This window comes from Boleophthalmus pectinirostris, unplaced genomic scaffold (genome assembly GCF_026225935.1).
Source record: "Boleophthalmus pectinirostris isolate CB_2022bp ecotype Guang Dong unplaced genomic scaffold, ASM2622593v1 HiC_scaffold_8, whole genome shotgun sequence".
Taxonomy (NCBI): Eukaryota; Metazoa; Chordata; class Actinopteri; order Gobiiformes; family Gobiidae; genus Boleophthalmus; species Boleophthalmus pectinirostris.
This window is the reverse complement of record NW_026571515.1, coordinates 15,577,771-15,595,270: the sequence shown is the minus strand read 5'-3', so window position 1 is coordinate 15,595,270 and position 17,500 is coordinate 15,577,771. Positions and strand designations below refer to the sequence as shown.

Genomic DNA, 17,500 nt, shown 5'->3' with positions numbered 1-17,500 from the left:
TTTTTGCAGTGGAAATTTTGTTCTGAATGATAAAAGAATTTTTTCGAGAGATGTTTTTTTGCATTTGAGAGACACGTGCTACAGATTAGTCTCAAGTTTGGACAGAGGTTTTTCACGCTCTTTGGTCCGATAAACTCTGATCCAACTCAACTAAAATCTTGCTGTCCTGAGCGTGGTCTGGCTCCTGCAGAGTTATGGACTGTGACGAGTTCATACAAAATCGAAAATGTTCCAGAAGCCGCCGTCACGTCACCGAGGTCAAAGGTGAAATGTGAGAGTTCAAAGGTTACCGCAGGTGACTTTTATCTTTAGGAGAAAATATTACTGATTTATGACCAAGAAATCAGGAAAAGAAAACTGACTCTGCAGGACTACCAAGCAAGGGCTACACCGGGACTAAACCAGGTCTAAACCAGGGCTGAACCACGGACTAAACCAAGACTAAACTAGGACGAAACCAGGACTAAACCAGGTCTAAACCAGGACCAAACCTGGACCAAACCAGGACTAAAACAACGCTGAACCAGCACTGAACCAGGACTAAACCTGAACTAAACCAAGACTAAACCAAAACTAAACCAGGTCCAAACCAGCACCAAACCAGGACTAAATCAGGACTAAACCAAGACTAAACCAGCACTAAACCTGGAATAAACCAAGACTAAACCAGGACTAAACCAAGACTGAACCTGGACTAAACCAAGACTAAACTAAACCAAAACTAAACGGGGTCAAACCACTAAACCAGGACTAAACTAGGACCAAACCAGCTCCAAACCAGGACCAAACCAGGTCCAAACCAGGTCCAATAACCTTCTTAAGACAGTCCTTGAATACTGGCTCCTGACTTTCCCAGGCCTTATTTGCATTTAGGTTGCTGTGAATCGATAAACTGGAGAATCCTGGTTCGATATTCGCTGAGTCGTGAAAAATCAATCAAGCTGAATTGGTCCAAAGCGTGACTCAGCACAAAATGGAATAATTAGAAATCTATTGACAATCAAACAAAACAAGTGTAGTGATTTTAAAGTGCTTGTATTATTTTCTGATCTATGTTATAATATTTCAACATCAAATCAAACCTGGACTTGTGTTTCCTTCACACATTTAACGCACAAACCCTGCTTCTACATTGTATTCTTATTAAAATACCATCATATAAATTACCACTCAAGTGACGGCAGTACAGTATGTGTAGTAGTAGTAATAGTATATTGTGTATTATTACACACAGGGACTAGTCTTAGTCATAAAACAAAATCTTCCACCAACTAATACTCAGTTTGCCTTACATTGCAGTATAACTATACACAAATATATATATATACATAGTGTTTTTGCATTCTTAGTGCAAAAATTACTGTGGCTATAAATATAACAACTGCATCTTGTAAACATGTTTTGCTTTTGATTGTGGTTGTGGTTTTGGTTCTGGTTGTGGTAGTAATAGCAGTAGTAGTAGTTGTTGTTGTAGTTGTTGTTGTTGAAGTAGGGGTAGTAGTTGTTGTAGTCATTGTTATAGTTGTTGCTGTAGTAGTAGTTGTTGTGGTAGTAGTTGTAGTTGTAGTAGTTGTAGTTGTAGTAGTAGTAGTTGTTGTAGTTGTTGTTGCTGTAGTAGTTGTAGTAGTTGTTGTAGTTGTTGTTGTAGTAGTTGTAGTAGTTGTAGTTGTAGTTGTTGTAGTTGTAGTAGTTGTTGTTGTAGTAGTTGTTATAGTATTTGTAGTTGCTGTAGTTGTAGTTGTTGTAGTAATTGTAGTAGTTGTAGTAGTTGTTGTAGCAGTAGCTGATGTAGTAGCTGTTGTAGTTGTTGTAGCAGTTGTTGTAATAGTTGTAGTTGTAGTAGTTGCAGTTGTTGTAGTAGTTGTAGTTAGTAGTTGTTGTAATAGTTGTAGTAGTAGTATTGTAGTAGTAGTAGTAGTAGTTGTAGTAGTTGTAGTAGTAGTAGTAGTTTTTGTTGACTCCCTGAGCTGCCGAGTGGATCAGCTGATTTAAACGTGCCTCTAAATGTTTCCATATGGTTCGTGCTTGACTGACCTCACATCTGCACACATCTGTGGACACACAGGCTCTGGACCTGCTGCAGGGAATTGTGGGTAAATCGAAGAGTACAGGGGTCAAAGTTTAATGAAGGTGAGCTCAGGGTAAAGCTCTGTAACCAATCACAATTAGACGCAGAGGAGAGGGGCGGGGCTTAAGGACAGCGATGCATTATGTCACTGGGAGATTACATTCATTCAAGATTCAGATTAAGATTCAGAATTTAAACAGGGCTAAAAAAAAAAGGAAAAAAAAGTTAAGCCTTGAGTGATGGTGGCAGGTTTGTCATGTTCTTGTCTTCATAGAGATACTTTTCAGTTTGCCTGGAATGTTCCACAGTATGGCATTAAATATATCTGCATTTCATTATTCAGCATAACATGTATTCTTCTCTGAACGTGGTCCACAGATCTGACCTGTAACTTGGTCTAGTGGGATCCTGTTTGCTTCCTGCTTGCTTTATCCATGGACATAGACATGCATAATGCCATACTGTGGAACATTCCAGGAATCTCCATGGAGACAAGCAGCTGGCCAACCATCCACCAGAAAAGTCAAGGCCTAACTTTCTTTTTCTCATAAATGACTTTCCCCTTCAAGTTTTCTGTAAAAGCTGAACTTCGTGACACATTTCTGACGGTTAGACATTGTCTTCATCCAATTGTGAAACATTTTATTTATTTCAAACTTGAGGCATGAGTCACTATGACGTTTTGTGATGAGAGATGATAAGTGACACGGGGTCCACCCTGTTTCACTTTCTGTTGTTCTAAAGTTGTGCTATTGGCTAAATATTTCATAGTCATGCACCAAGAGCTTTGTGAGAGACAGTGCTTAGTTAGACTGATTTAAATACATAGTTCAGTTTTCACCACTAAGATCTTGACTTTGGTCCTGCAGGTATTGAAAAATGGGTCATTGCAGAAAATGGATTGCTTACTGTTTACAATCATTTCCACCTTCCTAATATTTACCTACTATTTATTTATTTATGCATTTATTTATTTACATTTGATAAATGTCTGTTACAGGTCCGTCCTCCTCCAGTCCCAGTGCGCTGAAGCCCACCCCCCTCGACCCCTCCTCCTGCTCCCCGTGTGGACTTCAGGGACCTCTGGATGCCCCGGACACGTCGGCGTCCGGCTCTGGCCCGGCCTCTCTGGATGAGGCGGCGGGGCATGTGGACCCAGGGTTAGGGCCCGTGGACGAGGCTTTGTTGGTGAACGACACAGGACCTCCGGAGCTGCCAGGGGACGCTCTGACTCCCTCAACCAGGAAGAGACTGCCCTCTGGGGCCTAAACCACAGAGTAAGAATTTTCATCTGCGATACGTTTCTTAACCTAGTTTAGACCTGGATTAGTCCTGGTTTAGATGTAATATTGTCCTGGTTGGTCCTAGTCTAAAGGTCCTATATTACACAAAACTGACTCTTGTGAGTTTTTAGCCATGTTAGAATGTTGTTACCTGATTAAAAACACACCTGAAGTTGCTTTGTATGAGTGGCCTTTTATTATTGACTAGATACAGATCAGAAAATAGCATAATATCGGCTCTTTAACACGTCTTTCTCTTCTATAGTTCCTCCAAAGCCGCCTCACCTCCAGCAGGTGTCCACGCCCAGGCTCCGCCCCCGAGCTCCAGAGAAGCCCCTCCCACCAGCGCCCTGCAGGCCCCTCCCCTCGGACCCCCGCAGCCTCAGGCCCCTCCCCCGAGATGCCACGGCCTCCCCCACCTCTGTACTGTCGCTCATCGAGAAGTTTGAACGGTGCGTATTTTTAGTAATCTCGAAAACACACTGTGTAACTTTTCTGCTTGTTACTATGGTTATGTCATTGCTCTGCCTGGAATGTTCCAGAGTATGACATTAAACAGCTCTATCTTACATTTATTCAATTACAGGTGGTTTTATTGGTGGTTTTATTTTAAAAAAAAGGCATTCTGACTGTAAGCGGGATCACTTCTCCACAGATCTGACCTGTAACTTGGTCTGGTTTGGTCTCCATGATGAAAGAAAGGTTTAATGCCATACTGTGAAACATTCCAAACAAAGCAATGATATCTCCATGGAGAAAAGCATTTATCGGACCCTCTACCAGAAAAGTTACACAATGGACTAGGGATGTAACAGTAACCAAAATATCGTGATATTGTATCGTCAAAAGTGTCACAATAATATCGTGAGCTGTCACAGTATATCGAATTACAAAATCCTTTGCATAAAAGCATGGTTTTATTGTAGCCATAGCTAAAAAACATCAGGAACTACATATCCCATTATGCATTTCAACTCAGACAACATGAAGAAATATGTTTTTACTTGAATTATTGGGATTATGACAGTAATAATTCACACCAACATCTTGTCAGGGTATTTTAAAAGCAAAAAAGTGTCCTATCTACAATTATATCACCCTCTCCAAAATATTGCAATAAATATCGTACCATATCGCATATCATGATAATATCGTACCGAGAGATTTGGATATCGTTACATCCCTACAATGCAGCTTTAATTCTGAATTTGTAAAATGTATGAAATACAAAAAAAAAAATTACAAAAAATAAACACATAACATACATAAGCTCCTATATTACACCAAATTGATTCTTGTGAGATTTTAGCCATGTTATAATGCTGTTACCTACTCAAAAACAGACCTGGAGCTGTGTTTTTGTTATCAGTCTGTTTACATCTCCAAAGCTCAAAATACTGTTCCACCTTCCACGCTGTGTTTTCAAGTCAGCAGTTCTTTTCACCTTCAGTTCAGTAGGGATTAGCAATTCCAGGACTGAAATCATCCAAATGATTCCTGTTTTACCACTTGGCATCACTTGAGTGTTTTCGGTTTGAGAGAAGAACTCAGCCTAAATATTCAAGGTTTGTGTTTTCAGCTTGAAACAAAACACAACTCCAGGTCTGTTTGTGATGAGGAACAACTTTATAACATAAATCATAAAGTAGCTCAATATGGGTCCTTTTAATTAATATCAGAAGCCTCATAAATCTGAATCATCTTTAATAAACTTAACTTAAAATGTATTTGTTCATGATGAATTAATCCTATCTTCATGCCTTACTATAACAAATGAAGATGTAGTTTTTCATAAAGTGTAACCCAGGGGTCTCCAGGCTTTTTACTCCGGTGAGCTACCTTTACAAAACGAAAATACCAGAGCTACTAGTTTTAGCGGTCACAAGTAACTGAGTAAATATAAGAGCCGTGGCCTTACATGAGGTACAGTTAGATGTCTATAGAACATAGGGGTGTCAAATTATCGCGTTAATTGCGATTAATTAATTACAGTCATATTTAACGCGTTATGTTTTTTAATCGAGTTAATCTCATTTTTAATCTCTAACTTTAGTGTTTCTGTATGAGAGTTGCTTTATTATAAAACCTGTTTTTATGTGTTGTTGGGACAATAACACACACACACACACAAAAACCACATTTATACATTTTTTTATTTCGGTAATTCCTCTCATTGCTGGAAACCCACACAAAACGCGCGCAGTAAGAGTGATGTAAACGTCATGTTAAAGTTGGCGGCGTCAGGCACAATGGACGAGGTCGTAGAGCCAGTAGAACAGAGTCAGCAGTGCACAGGTAAAAACACATTCGTGTCTTGGAAATTATTCTCCCGACGTGAAATATAAAAGAAAATAAGTAATATAATATCGCCTACAACTTAAATGTCACTGGTGAAAACAACCTGCATAGGCTCATGATGTCTGCACTACTGTCCTATAGTGACCTGCCACATGAGGGGACACGCACACAAACACACACAAACACAAACACACACAAACACAAACACACACCTTCATCATCGTCATTAACCTGAGAAAGCGCGGACCACGTTTCCTTCCGTAGACACTGCGCGGACACCGACGTGCTCCCGTGAGCCGCGTGTGGATCATGTTTTCTCGCTACGCTGCGTAAACCGCGCTTCCTCCTGTGCGCCTCTAAACCAGAACTAACACCAAGACTAAAACCAGGACTTATCCAGTCCAGGACTAAACCAGGACTAAACCAGAACTAAAACTAGAACTAAAACCAGGTCTAAACCAGGTCTAAACCAGGACTAAACCAGAACTAAAACCAGAACTAAAACCAGAACTAAAACCAGAACTAAAACCAGGTCTAAACCAGGACTAAACCAGGACCAAACCAGAACTAACACCAGGACTAAAACCAGGATTAATCCATTCCAGGACTAAAGTAGGACTAAAGCAGGTCTAAACCAGGACTAAAACAAGGACTAAAATCAGTGATCTCATATATAAAGCATTTCTCTATCAATAATATTTTTAATATGGTTAAGGAAAGACTGGACTTTTTATTGTCTTTAAGTAGACAAAAGTTATTATGTTCAGATTTCCTCGTCTTTGCTACTTTACAGCAAACAGTTTCTTATTCATGGAGACTTGGGCTCAACAGCCAAATTGGAGAGATTTGTTAAACAATAAATGACTTTATAAAGTCACTTTTTAAAATCTATATCAGTCTTTTGATCTGCCACAATAATGTAATAATGAATTTAAATGAAAATACCTCAAATTGAAGGCTTTTCTCAGCAATTTTTAGGTGAGATTAAAATGAGATTAATTAGATTAATTAATTACAGATCATAATTAATTAATCTCTCAATTTTTTTAATCGCATGACAGCACTAATAGAACATAAACCATTATCCATAGGAGGGCACAAAGTTAGGCATCAAAATGATACATGCATAATGGTAATAGGCACAATACTCAGCACAATACGTGTAATTCAGAAATCCCATGGCAAGCTACTTGGAAGGGGATGGAGAGCTACCAGCAGCTCCCAAGCTACAGGATGGAGACTCCTGGTGCAACCTATATAACATATACATTGTATTTTTCGGACTATAAGTCGTAAGCCAAATAGTACTTAATGAAGAAATAACCGGACTATAAGTCACACTTTTTGGGGGGAATTTATTTTATAAAATCAGAGACCAGGAACCAACATTTCATCTTGAAAGTCATGTTATAGTAGTAACAGGCTGAATAGGCGTCTAGTGTGTTAGCATAACATATGAACAGTTATTCAGATAACTATAGCATAAACAACATAACAGAACAAGTTTACCAAATTCTCCTTCTCACTTCAATTCACTAAATCCACTGAATTCTTCATCCTTGGTGTCACTTCTGAGCAACTCCTATAGAACTATATAGAACTAACTACGGAGCACCGCTTCCTCTTCTGTGTAGCTGTCGATAGACTCAGCATCAATTCCAGTTAGAATTATTCTGGCCTTTCTGAATCCCGACAGGATGGTTTTGGTGTCACTGAAGTTCATGTTTTGTCGATCCATCCAGTGACTTCCAGGAAAGGCGCATGGTGCACTGAAACTGTGTTCTCCATCCTCGCTTTCTGCCAGTCCCTCACAAGTTTCTCACTCACTCCAAACTTTTTTTCTGCTGTTTGATTATCATTTTCACCTGCATATTTCACTACTTGCAGCAGGACAGTGACTTTTTCTGCAGGAGACTTGCACAGTAGAGTGAAGTAACAGTGGTACAGGAGTAATAGGAATAGCCGATACTGACACACAAACCTAGAGCGTCCTCTCATGGCTGTCAGTGAGAGAATTTTAATATATAAGTCGCACTGGAGTATAAGTCTTAGGACCACCCAAAGCATGAAAAAAGTGCAGCTTATTGTCCGAAAAATACAGTATATGTATTTATATTTGACCCTGTTTTGTTCCCACAGTGAGCAGCTCATCATGGTCCCTGACATCACCGGCGGAGCCCTGTGTCCCCGCCTCCCTGTCAGCGACATCACATGTCACCCGTGTTCCTCTTCCTCCTCCACCTGCTCCTCTCCCTCTCCTCCTTCATCTCCAGTCCCACTTTTAGACCCAGACAACAAACTGCCTGAAACCGAAACAGTAGTAGAAGAAAATCAACCAATCGATCAAGAGCAAAGTGCCAAAAATGATGACGACGAGGAGGACTTGGGGGCGTGTGCAGACGTCAACAAACGCTTGTCTTTAGAATCTGGGTACAGCGCATCAGAAAAACACCTGGAGGACATAGTGGAGCTGAGAGACCCGCCCCCGCAGGTCATCGGCCAATCAGAGCTGCTGAATGAGCGCTTGTCCCTCCCCTCCTCACAGACGGATGGAAAATTGGCCAATCGGGACAGCGGCATTGACAGCATCAGCTCCCCGTCTCACAGCGAGGAGCTCTGTTTTGCTGGCGTGGACGAAGGGGGTGTGGCTTATTCATGCAGCCCCGCTCACATCAGAGAAGAAGGGGGTGGGGTCAGGAGGAGGCGGGATTTATCCGAGGAGGGAGACAGCGATCTGGAGGAAGAGGCGGAGCTTACACTGGTGCTGCCCGCGACAAAGACTGACAGACAGGATTCAGTCGAGGTGAGAGTACTACTATTACTACTATTACTACTACTACTACTACTACTGCTGCTGCTGCTACTGCTGCTGCTACTGCTGCTGCTACTGCTACTACTACTGCTACTACTACTGCTACTACTACTACTACTACTACTACTACTGCTACTACTGCTACTGCTACTACTACTTAAACTAACACTATACTACTGCTATTACTGAAACTACTACTGAAGCTGCTAGTACTACTACTTAAACTACTACTACAACTGAATTCCACTACTAATACTACTGCAAGGCTACTACTGATTACCATACATTACTGCTGCTACTACTGAAACTACTGAAACTACTAATACTACTACTACTGCTGAAACTACTACTACTGAAACTACTAATACTTCTATTAATATTTCTACTAGGCCACTGATTACTACACATTACCACTACTACTACCGCAAACCTGATGTGAGTACTGCGTTCTGTCATTGTTGTTCAGGTGTTTTGTGCTCGTCTCATGGAGGAGTCCCGGGCTCGCTCCTCGTTCCCCTGTGACGTGGTCCAGGGAATCTTCTCAAACATCTGCTCCATCTACTGCTTCCACCAACAGTTCCTCCTGCCCGCGCTGCAGAAACGCATGGAGGAGTGGTCAGTGACTCTGCGGTTCTGTTTTTCAAATGTTCAACACGATAAGACAGAAAGAGCAGGTCCGCTGATTTATGACAACGATGGTTCTGTAAAGTGAAAACCAAGGCTGATCCTTTATGGAAAAAAGCATAAAACAAACAAATAAAGCAATAAAGAAAAGGGAGGGAAGGAAAGAAGGAAGGAGGGAAAGAAAGAAGGAAGGAAGGAAAGAAAGATAAAAAGAAAGAAGGGAGGGAGGAAAGAAGGATGAAAGGATGGACGTAAGGAAGAAAGGAACGAGCACTGAAGGATGCAAGGAAGGAAAGAAGGATGCAAGGATTTAAGGAAAGCAGGATGAAAGGATGGACGTAAGGAAGAAAGGAACGAGCACTGAAGGATGCAAGGAAGGAAAGAAGGATGCAAGGATTTAAGGAAAGAAGGATGGAAGGAAGGAAGGAAGGAGAAAAAGAAGGAAGGAAGGAAAGAAGGAAGAAAGGGAGGAAAGAAGGAAGGAAGTGGGGAAGGAAGAAAGGACGGAAGGAAGAAAAGAAAAAGAAAGAAAGAAAGAAAAAAGAAGAAAGGAAGGAAGGAATTAAGGAAGGAAAGAAGGAAAGGAAGAAAAAAGAAGGAAACTAAGAAAGTAGAAAAAGGGAAATAAAGAAAGAAGGAAAGAAAAAGAAATATGAAGGAAAGGAAAAAAGGAAAGAAAGAAGGATGAAGGGAAGGAAAGACAGAAGGGAGGAAAGAAGGAATTAAAGAAAGACAGAAAGAAAGAAGGAGGGAAAGAAAGAAAATTAAAAAAAAAAAAGGAAAGGGGAAGAAAAGGGGAAATAAAGGAAGAAGGACAGAAAAGAAACAAAGAAGGAAAGGAAAGGACAGAAAAGGAAGGAATGAAATAATCGTAATAAATATTTGAAAATGATTATTTTTATCCTGTCAAAATTTTACCTGAAGAGAAACTTTTACATTTATAAAAAGTGTTTTGTAAGTGTTTTGAAAGTCACTAGATTCGACTAAAGCTTTGCCCCAAATGAAACTAAAACTAAACTAAACTTTTGAGGGGAAAAAGAGTGCGAGAAGCATTAGTAGATACAAGTACATTTTATGACCGACCTGGCCTGATAGATACAGTACTATTATTGTATTTTAAATATATATTACAAATTCATTGCTTCACATTGGCGCCCCCTTTAGGTAGCAGTGCGTCTCTGTAACACATGGTTTGCTCTTCGTAGGGACTTGAATCCTCGGATTGGAGACATCCTGCAGAAACTGGCCCCGTTCTTAAAGATGTACGGAGAATATGTGAAGAACTTTGACCGAGCCATGGAGCTGGTCAACATCTGGATGGAGCGGTCAGCTGCGTTCAAGGCCATAATACAAGATATACAGGTATGTTCATATACTTAACTGATAAGTAAGTGAGAAAAAATATTTTTACTATCTGTTTTCATCATTTCATTGCAAAAAACATCTGAATATGACATTTTATTAAATCAGATCCAGCTTTAAGGTCATATATTAGACAAAACTGACTCTTGTGAGCTTTAAGCTGTGTTAAAATGTTGTTACCTCCTCAAAAACAGACCTGGAGTTGTGTTTTGTTCAGTTTATTTGGATAATTTCAGATCCTGAATTGCCAATCTTGACTGAAATAAAGGCAAAAGGTAGCTGTTAACTTGAAAACTACTGCTTCAGGACATCACAAGGTGGAACAGAGTCTTTACTTTTTTGAGAGAAGAACTCAACCTAAATATGCAGGACCTGTGTGTTAAACATGTGTGAATGAAACAAAACACAACTCCAAGCATGTTTGTGATGAGGAAACAGCATTATAACATAACTTAAAGCTCACAAGAGTCCATTTTGTGTAATATAGGACCTTTAGTCTGAAAATAGAACTAATTTTACCCCAAGATATGGTCAGTTATATTTTAGCTCGACCCACTTTCATTGAAAATTTGCAGTTTCTGTTCATCTTTTACTATAGTTAGACACAAAATCTACTAATAACTCACTAATATGATGATGATGATTATTATTATATTAAAGCCAGTGTTTCTTGTTGTATTTCTGAGCTATAAAATCACCTGTAATTTAATAAATGTAAGGTAGAGCTGTTTTATGTCATTCATGTGTAACAAAAACAGGTACATAGTGCAGCTTTAAGTTTGCATTTTTTTTCTATTACTAAAGGTGGACACAAAGTTATTATTACTACTCTACAAATGCATGTGTTTTGTGTTGCAGAGGGAGGAGCGCTGTGGAAACCTGACTCTACAGCATCACATGTTGGAGCCTGTTCAGAGGATTCCCCGATACGAACTCCTGCTCAAAGATTATCTGCACAGACTGCCCGAGGACGCCCCCGACTACAGCGACGCTCAGAGTAAGACACGGGGACAGTGTATGGGCGACATGGCAAAGGAGATTAAAAAACTTGTGTGCAGCTGACAGAATTAATTGAATTTCTCCTTTGTAATGGATCCTACTTGGACGACAAATACGGGGGACGTAGTTTAGACATGTGACCTGACTGATGGAGACTGGACGGTGTTTGGTGCAGAGGAGGGATTGTGAATACTGTATTTACACTTAGACTTAGACAAACTTTATTGATCCACAAGAGAAATTATTTAGCCACAGTAGCTCACAGCATATTATAATAACAAAGAGAAATGGTATAATAAATTCCAAATAAATAGCAGAAATAGTAAAAGACTGATGTCAAATAAGGCATAATTATTTAAATGTATATGTACAAGTAAAAAAATATATAGAAATATAGTAATAAAAATATATCTTAGCTACAGACAGCAACAACAACAAAAATTATATGATGATTGACAGGACATAAGGTTATTTATAGAAAGGTACACAAATGGATGTGGGTGAAAAAGGAGTTGATAAAATTGTTCACTTTAAAATATTTTTATGTTATATTAGGTCCTGGATTGTTTTTGTTGTTAAAATACTACACCTTTGGAAACAAGAAGACAAATTACACTGTACCACTTTAACATACACCATTTAAAAAATAAACTAAGACATATTACATTTATTTCAAATCAACATTTAATTTCTGTATCCTGTAAGTAGTTCTTGCGTTTTCCTGCAACTTCACAAACTTTAACTTGACTTAAAGATGCATTGTGTGACTTTTCTGGTTTCACAGTATGGCATTAAAGCTTTCTATCAACATGGAGACCAAACTAGACCAAGTCACAGATGTCAAGAGTCAGATCTGTGGAGAGGCGACCCCACTCACAGTCAGAATTTATGTTTTTCTAGGTATTTTTGAGCTTTAAAACCACCTGTAATTGAATAAATATAAGGTAGAGCTGTTTAATGTCACACTGTGGAACATTCTAAGCTGAGCGATTACATATCCATAGAAACAAGCAGCTGAAAAGTTACATATCGCACCTTTAAATTAGGTTTTGAGGTTGTGTAGGTTGCTTTCATTGTGTCAAAATACTAATTATACCTTTCCTTATACACCTTTCACTGTAAAAATGCTAAACAAATGCACGGTAAGATTAATGTCATACTGTGGAACAATCAGGGAAATGAATTACATCACCATGGAGACAAGTTACACTGTGCATCTTTAACATACACTAGAAATATTACATTTATTTCAGTTCTGTATCGTGTAAGGAGTCAGTGCATCTTCTGAACTGGCTAAAAAATAAAACTATAATTAAATTTCAAAGTTATATTTACAAAACAAATCTAATATATTTTTGTTTTTGTTTTTGTGCAGAGTCTCTGGAGCTGATCGCCACGGCAGCAGAGCACTCCAACGCTGCCATCAAGAAAATGGTAAAACCGGCACTTTCCTCATTATGTGTGTGTTTAAGCTCCGCCCACTGTGTAAACAAACCCCGCCCCTTTCACAGCGAGGCGTTCACTTTCCCCTGTAATTAAGATGCTCTAATTAAAGGCAGGCCTCCAGCGCAGCAGCCACCACAAGACACAGTTTATAACCCAATGTGGGAATGTACAGTACAGATTAAGATGGAGCAGACTGGAATACTACTACTACAAATACTACAGTACTACTGCTAACACTACTACTATGTTAAAGAGAGAGTATCTGACAGTAATTGACTTTTTTGGAGATTTCTACCATGTTATAATATTGTTTCGTCATCAAAAACATGCGTAAAGTGGTTTTGTATGTAATCCAAGCAGGTTTGAGTAATTTAGTGATCTCTCCTGGGCTTAGCTTTTACCTCCCACATGACGATTCGACATAAATAAATATACAAAATCATAATTAGTGTGACCAGACGTCCCTGTTTACTCGGGACAGTCCCAGTTTTGAGCCCTGTGTCCCCTGTCCCAGCAGATTTATACAAAACCAGTGATTTGTCCAAGTTTTATGCAAGAAGTGTTCCAGGTGAATCCGTGTATCAGTCGTTCATTTGTTTTTCAAAATAAAACCAAAAATAGGAAAATGAAAAAAGCAACTTTTTTTTTCTTTTTTTTTTGTCTCCAAAGTTTTGCTGGTTTAGTCCTGGTTTAGTCCTGGTTCAGTCCTGGTTTAGTTCTGCTTCAGTCCTGGTTCACGTCTGGTTTAGTCCTCATTTAGACTTGGTTTAGTCCTGTTTCAGTCCTAGTTCAGTCCTGGTTCACTTGTAGTTGGTTCCTGGTTCAGTCCTGGGATCAGTTCTGGTTTAGTCCTGGTTTAGACCTGATTTAGTCCTGGTTCACTTCTGGTTCACTTCTGATTTAGTTCTCATTTAAACCTTGTTTAGTCCTGTTTAAGTCCTGGTTCAGTCCTGGTTCAGTCCTGGTTCACTTCTGGTTTAGTCCTCATTTAGACCTGGTTCAGTCCTGTTTTAGTCCTGGTTCAGTCCTGGTTTAGTTCTCCTGGTTCAGTCCTAGGATCAGTCCTGGTTTAGTCCTGGTTTAGACCTGTTTAGTCCTGGTTCAGTCCTGGTTCACTTCTGATTTAGTTCTCATTTAAACCTTGTTCAGTCCTGGTTCAGTCCTGGTTCAGTCCTGGTTCAGTCCTGGTTCAGTCCTGGTTCAGTCCTGGTTCAGTCCTTAAGTGGCACAAAAGTCCGGCATTGCAGTTTAAGTCCCAGGAACTAGAAACGGCCGTTATCCGTTTTTTGGAGACAAATAACGAAGAAAATAGTTGTTTTTTCGTTTTCTTATTTTTGGTTTTATTTTGAAAAACAAATGAATGATAAATAAATAACTAAATGTATTTCTTGAACATCTACTACTGTTCTGTTCTTCCACCATCGTGTTGTTTTCTGTGGTAGTTCTGGTTTAGCACTGATTTTCAACCTATTTTTATTGATTTATTTTTTATTGTTCCAGGAGCGTATGAGGAAGTTACTAAAAGTGTATGAGTTACTGGGAGGAGAGGAGGACATCGTGAATCCAACAAACGAACTGATCAAAGAGGGACACATGCTGAAACTGTCCAACAAGAACGGGACCACACAGGACCGCTACCTCATACTGGTGAACACTTCAGTCTTTATTCTCTATTCTCTACTTATTTGTCAAAAAGAGTTTTCTGTGAGTAGATTTTAATTTTGTTTTATTGTGTGTCTGTTCAGTTCAATGACAGGCTGCTGTACTGTGTCCCAAAACTGCGCCTGATTGGTCAGAAATACGGAGTCCGAGCCCGGATCGATGTGGACGGGATGGAGGTGAGACACGTTTATTCTGCGAGCATTCAGTAACTATGGTAACAAGACCTGGGCTAGACCTGGGCTAGATCTGGGCTAGACCTGGACTAGACCTGGACTAGACCTGGACTAGACCTGGACTAGATCTGGACTAGACCTCTTCTACAAGCATTCAGTCACTATGGTGACAAGACTCGGGCTAGACTCGGGCTAGACTGGCTAGACCTGGACTAGACTTGGGCTAGACCTGGACTAGACTTGGGCTAGACCTGGACTAGAACTTTCTTACAAGCATTCAGTCACTATGTTGACTAGACCTGCGCTAGACCTTTTTTATAAGCATTCAGTAAATATGGTGACAAGACCTGTTATACATCAGAACTGAACTGGGCTGGGACTCTTCTGAATGCGCCCAATGACATGACAGTAACTGTTTTTTTTCTTTGTCGTTCACAGCTGAAGGAAACCAGTAGCATTGCAGTTCCTCGGACGTTCCTCATTTCAGGGAAGCAGAGATCTTTGGAGCTACAGGCCAGGTACAAGAAATATACTGTTATTATAAAAACACAGCACCTGTTTAACCAAATATATGTCATATGTCATTTGTTTAATCACAGGTGTTTTATAGCTCAGACAAGCAGAAAAGTTATGAAATATGAAAAAATATGTAAAAAATAAGTGAAGTATTTTATGGCTGTGGTGGTAGAGGTACTTGTTTTCTAGCCTTTCTCAAATACTATCTTTAAATCGAGACATTATCAGTGAGTTAGAAGCATGACTGAAGCAGAAGTATGGCAGTTGTTTTGTAGGTAAATAAACGCTGTGATCTTGTGATAAACATGCTCAGACTGAACCCTCTCTGATTTCAGGACAGAGGAGGAGAAAAGGGACTGGATACAGGTAACAACAACACACACACTGAATATATTGTTTTAGCTAAATAAAACGCTGATTTATTTGTTAGTTAAAGAGATGGTGAAGAAACATGTTAAACTGATATATACAAGTTAATTTCCACTGTCAAGGTCATTTACAGTTTTAATGTATATAATTACCTTTTGTATTGAAGGTCTTCTACTGGTACTAGTTATTTAAAGAGCCCATATTACGCTTTTTTATTACATTTCCTCATCAAAAACAGACCCGGAGTTGTGTTTTGTTTCATTCACACATGTTTATCACACAAATCCTGTATATTTGGGCTGAGTTGTTGTCTCAAACGTGAAACACTCTGTACCACCTTCTGATGCCGTGTGGTAATACAGGACGTGCTCCACTGTGTTTTTAAACTCCATACACCTTCACTTAGCCTTGATTCATCAAACTGATCTCGCAGCATTAGGATTCGTTCGCCCGACTGTAGGCAGGTACTTTTTTTATTCAACCAATCACTGCTATTTCGTCATGACGTATGTAATGCACCAAATCCCGAAGGAAGAAGGGCAATAACGTCTTTCTCCTTGATAAAATTCAGCAAACATTCTCTTTATTCCGGCTTTAAATCCTCGATCTCGGGAATTGTTGCCAACACAGAATGTATGTCTTCGTCTAAATCCATCTCAACCACTTTGTTTACTGTTGTGCTGTACCACAAAAGGGACCCAGACAGGCGCTTGAGTTTGACGTCATGGCTTCACAGCTCTTCGCTGATTGGCCGGTGCGTGGTCTATGACTTCCGGGGTTCTTGCAAACCGTCTAGTGTATTCTGATTCCTGATCTAGTCGCTGGAGAGCAATGAAATTGAGCGGAGGCCTGGCTAACCTTCACTAGAATCACTGAGAAAATCACTTCAGACCTGGAATAGCCAACCTCTACTGAAGAAAAATATCTGTTAACTTGAAAACTACTGCTTCATGACATCACAAGGTGGAACAGAGCATTTTTGAGCTTTGGAGATGTAGACAGCCCAATGAGAATGAAACAAAAACACAACTCCAGACATGTTTTTGAGAAAGTAACCACATTATAACATGCCTTAAAGCTCACAAGAGTAAATTTTGAGTAATATCGGACCTTTAAACTACAGGAGATTAGACCTAAATGTTATGATCATGTTTCAGGCGATCCAAGTGACGATCCAGAGACATGAGCAGACCATGGAGAACTACAGACTCACCTGCTCCCTGAGAGACGAGGACTCCACCCCTCCACACTCACCGGTAAGCACCATGAAGATGACATTGTTGTTTTGTTTTTTTTTATAAGAAATATTTACAAGGAAAACCCACAAAGGTTAAAGCTGATTATTATTATGAGTGAGTAGGACCTTTTATATTACAACAAACTAACAAAGGATCCATATTAATTTGACTTATAGGTCTAGGGAAGGGGTCACCAAACTTTTTTCTCTATGGGGGGCCAGGGTCGGAATTGTGTGACCCTTGATGACGCAGATTATATTCTTTGAAAATCTGCCACACTTTCTTTACATATTATACTGCACAGTCCTTACACTGAACAAAAAATAATGGGTCGTCCACTGTTCTTTGAAAACTGGGCACTCTCTGTCAACGTATTGTGCTTTAACACTCATCATTTTTCTGTCCTTAACTGCACTACAGAACTCTACGTGTGCTTTGACTGTCACTGTTTGATCTTGAGCTTGTCAGATGATGAAAATTCTGCGTCAAATGTAAATATGTCATATAATTATTAAGATATAAAATAAAAACTTCATATGAATATCATTTTTTAATTTAAGAAAAAAAAAAAACAAATACAAGATGCAGACATGTTATTATTTGCCAAAAAGTAATTAAAAAAAAATAGGCCATAACAACTTCTGGATTTC

General features: G+C 39.5%; 1 protein-coding gene across 1 annotated transcript in view; it reads left to right on the top strand.

The window, feature by feature from the left end:
- Window positions 1–17,500, top strand: part of fgd1 (FYVE, RhoGEF and PH domain containing 1) — a 45,766-nt gene that overhangs the window by 15,501 nt on the left and 12,765 nt on the right. Inside the window, 13 exon segments of the mRNA XM_055166435.1 lie at window positions 3,069–3,327; window positions 3,329–3,345; window positions 3,617–3,803; window positions 7,789–8,450; window positions 8,818–9,076; window positions 10,291–10,447; window positions 11,306–11,444; window positions 12,822–12,880; window positions 14,393–14,539; window positions 14,638–14,730; window positions 15,166–15,245; window positions 15,579–15,609; window positions 16,770–16,868. Of these exon segments, the coding sequence (XP_055022410.1) occupies window positions 3,069–3,327; window positions 3,329–3,345; window positions 3,617–3,803; window positions 7,789–8,450; window positions 8,818–9,076; window positions 10,291–10,447; window positions 11,306–11,444; window positions 12,822–12,880; window positions 14,393–14,539; window positions 14,638–14,730; window positions 15,166–15,245; window positions 15,579–15,609; window positions 16,770–16,868 (2,189 nt within the window).